At 48.6% G+C, this 10111-nt stretch overlaps 1 protein-coding gene across 4 annotated transcripts in view; it reads right to left on the bottom strand.

The window, feature by feature from the left end:
* Window positions 1-2935: 2935 nt before the first annotated feature.
* The window catches only part of TEKT3 (tektin 3), an 86111-nt gene continuing 78935 nt past the window's right edge, over window positions 2936-10111 (bottom strand). For all 4 annotated transcript variants that reach the window (XM_075043942.1, XM_075043939.1, XM_075043941.1 and 1 more), the window contains 6 exons: window positions 9773-9856; window positions 8143-8213; window positions 7750-7893; window positions 6276-6498; window positions 5190-5344; window positions 2936-4093 (listed from right to left, as the gene is read on the bottom strand). In XM_075043942.1, the coding sequence (XP_074900043.1) occupies window positions 3877-4093; window positions 5190-5344; window positions 6276-6498; window positions 7750-7893; window positions 8143-8213; window positions 9773-9856 (894 nt within the window). In that variant the 3' untranslated portion in view covers window positions 2936-3876. The remainder of the gene's footprint in view (window positions 4094-5189; window positions 5345-6275; window positions 6499-7749; window positions 7894-8142; window positions 8214-9772; window positions 9857-10111) is intronic.

The raw sequence follows: 10111 nt of genomic DNA, 5'->3' as shown, positions 1-10111 counted from the left end.
GTGTCAACATATTCAGATACTTTGAGAAATTGTGATTCATGCTCGTCTCCTGCATGCTGACAGCATATGAAAGGACCCAACCTTTCATGAGGTCCTGTGTTGAACCTACAGAGGATACAGGTCTAAACCACCTTTGAGCCACCTTTTTGCCCAAGCTATTGAGTTCAACACCTTTGGCTTCAGCAGTCCTAGGTCTGGCCCCTTTTTCAGTCTCCTACAGGGTCCCAAGAGTGGCCACCGATGCTCTGAGGGTGACGATGCTCCGTCCCCTGCAGCTCCCTGCTGAGGGACACAGCAGATACTGCAAGTCTGCACGGGCTCAAAGAACAACTGGAACAAGACCATGTGAAACAAATCCATCAGGGGATATTAAATTCAAGGACAGCCCTGTCAGCTCAGGAAGTCCTTGAGATACTAATTGCTGGAAGCTGGGAAAGTAGACTGGGAAAGTATCACAGGGTGCTTGCCTTGTTCTGGTGCTTTTATCTAAGCATCTCCTGTTGGGTCTGTCAAGAGTCTGAATCTGGGGCTTGCTGGACTTTGGTCTGAGCCAGCACAGCCATTTCTACAATCCCACACTGCCCAAATTTTCCTTAGCATTTTGCCAAAGTCGTCCCCCCCCCCCCCCCTTTTTTTTTCTTTTCATATAGCAATGAGCTTGGGTTTTTTTCTGACTGCTGATGCTGTTTTGGGAATTCTCTCTCCCTCGAGCATAATAATCTGCATTAGTTATGCAATATGCTGTTAACATGTTTTTTGGCAAGCTCTCATTTCACCCAAATTCATATCAGATTCCTCCAGGACATTCAGTGATTTTTCTTTTCTTAGACAACAAAAACACCCAAGCCTCCCTTCTGAAAAGCTTCTTGACAGACTGGCCTTGACTGTTCAACTGGATCCTGGACAGACATGAAGCTTAGCTTGCACGAAGCAATGCTGTCCTGGCTTTATTAATTTATTTTCTTTCCTCTGATCAGTAAACAATTAGTTTACAAACCCAATTCTGCAGGGTTTTTTGGAATGGTGCAGGAGGGTGGGAATATGGCTATGGGATGCTAAGGAATTTCCACAAACTAACTTTCTCAGCAACTTGGCTGATAAAGCCGGCAATAAGCAGCAATAAAAGCAGGCACATCATTCTTTAGATTGAAGGCATTTAAAGAAAGGAAACATCACATCAGTGCAGAAGGGCAGCCGAGGCAGGTGGGGATATTATTTAGAAGTGATCTATGAAGGCAAATCATTTAATGGTATGAAAGCAAAGGCATCTCACACATCAGAAGCAGGAAGGCAGGACAGTTGTTTAATGCACCTGGTATACACCAAAGATAGAGGCTGTTCGGCTGCAACCCCAAAACCAGCCCTGCAGCGGTTGAACCGAGCAGCTTTACTCACCAGCAGCTCAGTCATGGGAGGCAAACCCATCCCTTTGCAGGAGACTCTGCCACAAACCACGTGTCTATTGGAATTTCACCCAACCCCCTCTCCCTGGGGACCCATTTTACAGGAGTTTTGTGGCAGGGCTGGCTCCCATCATGGGATGTGCGTAGGACACACTGTGAGAGGGGAAAATAAAAGACTCAAACTGAAGCACACATAGGATTAGACAAAGTGCTTGGGGAGGATTTCAGAGTATCAGCTACCAGAAGAAGTAACATCAATATCATCAAGTTACGGAAAACTGGTGTGGAGAGAATGAAATCCCAGAGGGATCTGGGAATTCTCTAATGTCTGGGAAATCTGCTGCAGGAAAGCGGAAAGTATTTGTGAAAGAAACTAGAGAAGCTGCAACTGAAATTCCTCTGGTCATGGCTCAAATGGAGGAAAGAAATGCATTGCCAGTATCGTGTAAAGGAGCATTGAGAGGGTAGGACAGCAACATAAAATTTAGAGTCAGATAATTGCGACACCACATAAACACTGTCAATTAGGAGAAAGCCTTAAAGGAGTTGGGCTGGTGGGAAAGATGAGTGTCTGGGGTACTCTGAAAGCAAAATTGGAGAAAATAGGAGACTTTGGGTGCTGACTGTTATCGGTGTGCCCTCATAGTAAAACAGAGCTCAGATAATTTTTTTTATGTGACTCAAAAATGAAGGTGGAAGTGAAATGAATGTGAAGCTGTTGCTGATGCCAGGACTTTGCTGAAGTTACTTAAAAGCCTGAGCCTTTCAGAAAGGGACTGTGGGTGCCCCACTTCCCAGCACTCAGCTGGGGACAAATTCATGGGGCTCATTTCTCAAAAAAGAAAACAGGCAGCTTTGCCTAAAAACCAGCCATCTGGAGCGGGGCTTCAAAACAGCAGAGCAGCCAAAATCACCAGGGTTTGTGAAAGCCTTCAGTAAAGGAACATGGGGAGAGTAACAGCACAAAGCAGCACAAATGCTAGCAAGGATGCTAACAAAACTGGAAGTCCCTATGAGTTCAACATGACACTGGCTTATTTTGGGGTGGGAGATACATGGAGAAAGGGAAGGCGTGATAAGTTGGACAGTTTTTCCTTCTGATGGTTGTATCTTCTCTTTAGAAAGGGTGGCTGCTGTCTCCGACAGGCTCTGGCTCCAAGATACACACAAAGCAGAGGAAATCTATTTTTAGTCTCCATGAGACAAAAGTGCTAGTGAAAAAAAAGGTTAAAAAGACAATTGCTTCCTGTTTAGGGCTGCTGCTGTGAAGAGAGATCCTGCCAAGATGCTGAGGCTGGGGCAGGACCCCGGCACAGGTTATGGCTCTTGGGGGCTGCCCTGGGGACAGCGGGGAGGGCAGGCAGGTCTGCCTGGACCTGTGCTGTGAGATGGAGTCCTCTGGGGATGCAAGACAAGAAAAGATGCTCTCAGCTCCCGAGAGCCCCCGTGCTGGGCCAGGAGGTCCATGCCCTGGACTCCCAAGGGAGGAGAAGAGCTTTGGCTCTTTTGGGGTTCTTGGTGCCTGCAGGCTTTAGGCTGAGCTCAACTCTGCTTAAGTTAAACGATTCAAGAGTGTCTAAGTGACACGTGAGTCTAAGGACACAATTTGCAAAGTGACATTCACACTGAACCTCAGATTGATTAAAGACTTATCCCTCTGAAAATTCAAACATTTGGTAAAATAGGTCTGATTTACAGCAAGAAAGAAGGTACCACAGCAGTCAGGGTGGCTGACTTAAGGACTGATTCATTTTTTTACCTTTAAAGTGCTTTGGTTCTTCCACCAACAAACTACATGCAAGAGGTTAAATTAGGAACCAATCCATACTCACCAAAATTAAACCCACAGCATTTTCTTCAATTAACTAGTCGAAAGTATTTCCTCGGTTTAAGACCCCAGCACTGACATTTTAGATGACATTTTAAAATCATCAAAAGCAAGAAAACTATCATTAGAAATCAGCTTAAAATGCAAGTTTTTCTATTTAGGAACAGAACATGCTGCAATGGTTTACAGGATAGTTTGTGTTTCTGCTGCTGTACCATTAAAAATACCTTATGGATGTCAACAGCTAATTACTCTGACAACTAGCTTTAGTTCCCCTTGTGCTTTTTCCACATCAGACAGACTCAAAAGGAGGAAGACACAACAGTTTTTCTCCTAAAGTCACAGACTGAAAGGGTAGGAATGGATCCCCGTGGGTGGATTTACTCTTAGTCACATACAGGATATTTTCAGCTACTTTCTGGCACACCGTGAAAGAGCAGTGGAAAGAGAAAAACCAAAGGAAGAAAAAATCCTGGTAGACCATGTAACACACAAAGTGATCATTTAATTTCTACTCAGGGCTTTCATCAGGAAGTGAAAGCCCAATCATGTATTTTCAAAGCATCTTAGCAAAACTGGGAATGCATCCTAGCAAAACTGAGAATACCTCCTGCAACAGATACCGTGAGTTCAGCTGAGCCCAGCCTAAACGTAACCCACCAGCCGCGCAGTGCTGGGAAAGGTCTTGCGCATCCCCATGCACTTCTCCTGGTCAATGAAGAGTGAGTTGGCTTTGACGGCCAGGTCATGCTCCAAGACCGACTTGGCACGAACCAGCGTTTGCAGCGTGTCCTCGGCGTCTCTCAGCCGCTGCTGAAGGCTCTGGATCGTCTCATCAATCTCATGGACCTCATTGACAAGGCTGGAAAACAGCAAGAAACCCCCGTTAACAGTCCCGTCACGGGGTGGTTCCTAGCATGGTGTTGTTGACGGGCCCCTTGGGCACAGGATTTCCCCCTTCACAGTGCTCGGACTAACTCGGATGCCCCATTTCTGGCAAATGCATGGGAAATCCAAGGGCAGAGCTCCTCCGGACCTCAGTGGGGAGGCATAGTTAAGTTTGCTCTAAGGCTTTGGCAATGTGCAGCCACGTCTCCTGGGGCAGCTCGCGCCACCGGGAAGAGGGATGAGCAGCTGTGGTTTCCTGTTCCTGTTTGGTTTTGCGGGTTTGTTGGTTCACCCTCCTGGATTTCCCTGTGCAGGCGTCCTCCCCACGCCCACGGATGCACACACAGCAAAACAGGACAGCTGGGAGAGGCTAAAAGTGAATGTGAAACAAGTGGAGTATGGAAAAAACAATGGTATGCGAGATGCTAGACAGGCTCTGGGGCTGGCTTTAAATCGCTTTTAAAAGGCTTCACATGGAATCATGCCCAGAGGGCTCCCAGGAGGGGATGTGAGGTGCGGGGTGCCTCACAGGGAGTGCTGCTGGGCACTCAGGGCAGCCTGCTCCTCCACTGCCCTTTGGGATGCAATCCTAAAGAGCGCACTACATCCTTCAAAGGATTTCCAGGGTCCCCAGGGGAAGGGAGGACAGCCCTTACTGCTTCTCCATACGGTTCATCCTTTCCTGCAGTTACCCAAGAGGAAGGAACTAAGTGCTGTCAGTGCAAGCCAGTCAGAGAGTAAAGGGCTTATCCTTCAAAACTGAGCACATCCAACCACCGGGAAGCAGGCAGGAGAGAAGGTGAGGTTTACCCAAGTGGGAAAAATCCAGCCCCTCATGGGGTGGCATCAGGCTGTACCCAGCCATAGTGTACAGCCTCCTTTGCGGGTGCAGAGCTCACCCAGCACCCAAAGGCTGGGATACCTGCTCTTAGCTTTTGATTATATCAGTGCGCTTATGGAAGGACTATTTAGAAAAAAACAAACCATGATTAATTTTGTCATCCAGTGATGCTCCCGAGTGCAACCACCAGTGACTCAAGGACCCTGCCAGCCCTGCGCTCCTGCCTTACCGGAGCTGGGCAGTGTCCCGGCACAGCTCCACGTTTGGTCTCCGCGTGCGCTCATCCAGCCGGGTCTGAGCCACCTTTAACGGAGGCCCTTTGTCCCTAATGGCTTTTCGGACGGCTTCTATGTTCATCTCAATCTGGAAGATTTCCTGCAGTGTCTGGTGTGAAAAAGAAACACATGCATAAATTAAAAAGATATTGCCAAGTGACCACATCATTTCCCTTTTCTCCTGTCCGTTTGCAGAAATAACCAAGTTCAATAAGCAGACCCTGGGCTCAGACCACTGTCACTCTGCCACATATTGATGCACAGATCCAGCAGATATTTCTCTTCAGGGAAAAGCCTCTCTCTGCTGCTGTTGTCACATCAGAGGAGGTTTTGGAGCAGTGATGGATCTATTGAATTACCAGCTTCCCAAAATTATTGCTTTCAGTAACTGATCATCCATCAATAGCAACTAATAGAGGGAAAGTTTTTAATGGATCCTCATTTAAGGACATGGCATCAGCCTGCAGTGCTGCAAGCCCAGTCTCCACTCAGTTAATCAATACTGTGTCGAGCACTTTTCAGGAAGCTTTCCATGAGACCTGCTGGTCCGAGCCAGGTGCCCATCGCTGATCTCCACTTCCTCTGCTTAGCAGAGCAATGCAGGAAACACACGGGTAACCGCGTAGCAAACACAGACCGCTGAAACTGAAAACATGTCCTTGGAGGAGAATCGAGCCTGCGAACCCCCTGGCAGGCACCCCAGCAGAGGCCCAGCAAAGACTTTCTGCAGGGCAGCCAGCGTTTCTGAAGTAACTACCAGGAGATGCAACCAGCATTTACATTTTCTGCTGGAAATCCCTGTGCTGCCAGGCTGTCAGCTGGGATGCACTAGAGAAATACAATATCCCTTGAGATGAAGTTAGTGTGCCAACTCATCCTGCGCCAAGAAGAAAGTCCCCAGTACTTTGAGTTTCAAACAGGAAACAATACTATAACCAGCATCTTGGGGCGACCATTCCTCTTCTTGGGCCGGGTCTGCATGGAGGGTGGTGTCACCGGGAAGTGACGGTGTCACGTCGAAAGGGAAGGGTTCAGGCTACCTTGGCCAGGTGGGTCTGAATCTTGCTCTTGGCATCGGCTGTCTCGGCGATGCGGTTAGTGAAGGCGACGTTCACCGCGTTGAACTGGCGCCACATCTCGTTGGCCGTCACCACCAACAGGTTTTCGATGTTGTCCCGCAGCTTGGCGGAGGCTGCCCGTTCGCTCTGGGAGCGGAGGATGTTGTCATCTGTGAACTTGGCCCATGATTCCGGCACCGAGATCCTGGGAGGGGGGAAGGAGAGGCCCCTGGTAAGCCCGTGCTGCTAAAGCTGGCTGTGGGCAGGCAAGCGCCCTGCCAGGGAGCAGCATGGATTAAATGTAGATTAAATCTATGCTCTTAATTTGACCACATGAAAGTGAAACATCTGGACACCATTTGTTCAGTAATGCTTATCAAATGATGACATGTTCGTGAAGACAACTGTGATACTTATGAAAGCTCAGACAAACAAAAGATTCCCCCAGAAAAACAGATTTTAATCAGACCTCATATTTAGACATTCAAGGCATTTAAGTGCCAAGTGATTCACAGCTTCACGACAACACGCAGATTGCAGTCAATTCATTTTGCTCATAACTTATTTCAGTTTCATACTAAACTGAATGAGCATTAGATAATATTCAATTCCCTGTCTGTGCATTCAGGATGAAGTTCACGCCTGTGCAGTAGTCCAGAACAAGGTCAACAAAAGACTTAAATACCACATAAGCTCCATTTAAAACATGCTGATCCTCGGCACATTTTACCCCCCTCTGAATTTTAGTGTCAATCCTTTGCAATTCATTTGCCTGTCTAAATATGTCTGAGCTCTACTATAATTATTCAAACATTAGAAAAATTGAATCAATCTATGCCCCTCCATTAGCTGCATGCAGCTGTGTGAGCAGTAGATTTATTCCCTCAGCCCTTTGCCACTTAGGGCATATCTCTGCAAGTGCTGGTTTAGGTCACCATTCATTTACTGCAGAGCCAAAGCCGAATTCCTGGCACCCAAAAGCAGCTGAACTCTGTCCCAGGACCATGCTCTCTATATCTTCTGTGTCATTTCGGCTCCTTGCCAGGCCCTCTCCATGGGGGGGTGAACCCCCCAGACTTTACGTCAATGAAGAGCACTCGGGCAAGCACTGACACATCTTTCAAAATATGCATAAACTTAATGAGCTGTGCAGAGGTGCTGGACTGAATTCATTTTCAGGCTGATCTCTGAACCCTGATATAATGTTTAATTAGGTGGGACTCGCTTTTGCCCACTGGATGTTTGGCATCCAGCTACAGGCAGAGGGTTGTTCTCCCTTTATGGTGAGCGGAGAGAAACGGCCCTTCCGAGGTGGGTGTCTCCACGCAGGATGGATGTGCCACGCAGAGGCACATGCCTTTACAGTGGGCTGGGGAAAACCAGCTCCCTGCCAGGGAGAGGCACCACGCATCCCGGGGACGGCTCAGTGCTCGTGTGCTGCCCAGCGTGCACTCACGTGGCATCAACCCGCTCCACCCCTCGGTAGTAGCTGATGCCATCAGACGTGTTCCTCAGGTGGTGGCACTTGTCATCGATGCGGTGGGCCGCCTGCTTGTTGGCCAGGTCCCTCTCCAGCTCATGCTGGGCTGCCCTGTTGGACCTTCAACACACAAACAACAGCCATCAGTGGGGACGTATGGGTGGAATGGTTTCCTCCCCATCCTGCTTGCCCACAGCTCCCATCTGGGCAGCCACGTGCTCCCACGAGCATCGCTGCCCGCTTCCCACGGAGCCTGCACAGGTTTTATGCCTGCGGGCTCTGGGTAGAGGTAGGGGTCTGCTGGGGGTTCACATTACAACGGCAAACACACATCAGCCCTACAGCATGAGATAAGGAGCAACTCCTTACGCGAGCTGGGCTTTCGCCTTATCCAGGTACCGCTGCATCCTCTCCTGGCAGGACCTGATGACATCAACTTCCTGGGCAAAGGCAAAGCATGACCCCATCAGCGTCCATACTCAGTCATCCTGGTCACACTCATCCCCTCGGGCCTCTCCAACTTTGCACATAGCAAGAACTTGCTTGCTTGTCTTTCTGCCCAAGGCAAACAGGGAGTGGAGAAAGTGCCCCCCAAGCCCAGCGCACTCGCTCGTGCAGCTGAGCCTGCGCGCAGTGACCGGGAGGGGACAGAAGGGTGCCGTGGCCACAGCCATGGCCTCTGAATTCACTTTCAGGGTGGGTCGCCAAGTGTTTTTTCATCTTGACATCGATGTCAAGTGCTGGGTAGTTCCACTATAGGGAGACAGGGACAGATCCTGACCAGATACAGACAGACACAGTGGTTCCCTGGACCAGCAGCGCCACGCATCCCTACCCCCAATCAGCATTTCCCCTTTTACTCCCAAAATGTTTTCCTCCCCAGGGAGAAATCTCATCCATACGGGACAAGAGGAGATAGACTTGACTTTGGTGTAAATCCCCAGCCATTTCTAACAAACATTCAGCTCCACCAGAGGAAGGCGTGTTGCTCTCAGCTCACTTCAGCACAAACCTATTGCATTTGTGAAGCCCCAGCTACTGGAGGCAGGTGATTAGTGCTCCAAACCCAGTAATTTTTAAGCCCTCCTGTCTGCAGGAGCCAGCTGAAAAGCACAGCCTAAATGTGTCCCAAACACTTAAAATCCAAAATGCCATTATGGAGATAGCAGCTCTGATTATTTTCCTAAAATCTCATGACCTTTAAACTAATCTTTTAATTTTTTAGGGCCTGACTCATAAGAAAAAATATTCTAACAGAGCAGTGGCTTCACAGTCCCAAGGGCTGCAATTTCCTTCCCAGTTTTGTGATGCCTTTGCAGTGATTGTATTTCTCTGTACCCTGTGTTAGGATCCCATCTTCTGTGCCAACTCTCATCGTGTTTGCTTTTTATTCATAATTTAAAGCAGACTATATAAAGGCAGGCAGGAGTGCACGTTTTTATGATTTCTATAAAATACATTACCTAGGCAGACATAGCGGCAGTCCTACTGCAGCCATGCTGCTCTGAGCAAAGCAGAGCTGGGGATAGATGTAATATCTTTTATTAGACCAAGTAATATAGTTGGGAAAACCAGACAAGCTGTCGGGCACACGCTGCCTTCTCCATATCTGTTTGTGCATATGTGTGTAATATATATACGTATGGGATATAGATACAGAGATACATCATACGTATGTGAGATAGATACATGTAGATCCTGTTCTGGCAGGGCTCTGGAAGGCAGGACAGTCTCGCAGACTCCTTGAAGAGGGACAAAGGACCCCGATATGATACACAAACACTGGTTTTCAGCTATTCCTTCCTCTGTATGGGCAAGTCTTACCCACACCGTGTGGGCATGCTGCTGCGGGGGGGAACGCCGTCCCCTGGCCCAGGAGGTTTTGGGGGTTTGAAGAGTTTAGCACCTCACCAGCACTAAGGAGCCAGTGAGGGAAAAGGGCTGCAAAACCTGGTTAGGGTAGTTTAGGTTAAGACCTGATCTGTGTTGCCAAACTTACTGTGAAGAGCTGTTTCTCCACGTCATCGTGGACTAGGTCGATGCCCATCCTCTTCTCCCGGTGAAGCAAGCACTCCTGAGCGACCTGTTGGGGACATGGCATAACTGCTGGCTGCAGGGGCAGCATTCCCTACAGGGATGGTCCCCATGTCAAGTAAAGTAAGAAAAGAAATTATAGGTGGGCACAGAGATGACAGCATGGGAAAAAAGCACCCAGGGCAGCTGGTTTAGCTGACAACGAGCAGCCAAGCTGCAACATCAGCATTAAATCAACACGAGGGAGCACACGTGTCCCTGGTGCAACCACAGCTGAATGCGGGGACCTGTGTCAGCCTTGATG

The sequence above is a fragment of the Buteo buteo genome, chromosome 13 (genome assembly GCF_964188355.1).
Source record: "Buteo buteo chromosome 13, bButBut1.hap1.1, whole genome shotgun sequence".
NCBI classification, from domain to species: domain Eukaryota; kingdom Metazoa; phylum Chordata; class Aves; order Accipitriformes; family Accipitridae; genus Buteo; species Buteo buteo.
This window is presented reverse-complemented; position numbering and strand designations above follow the sequence as displayed.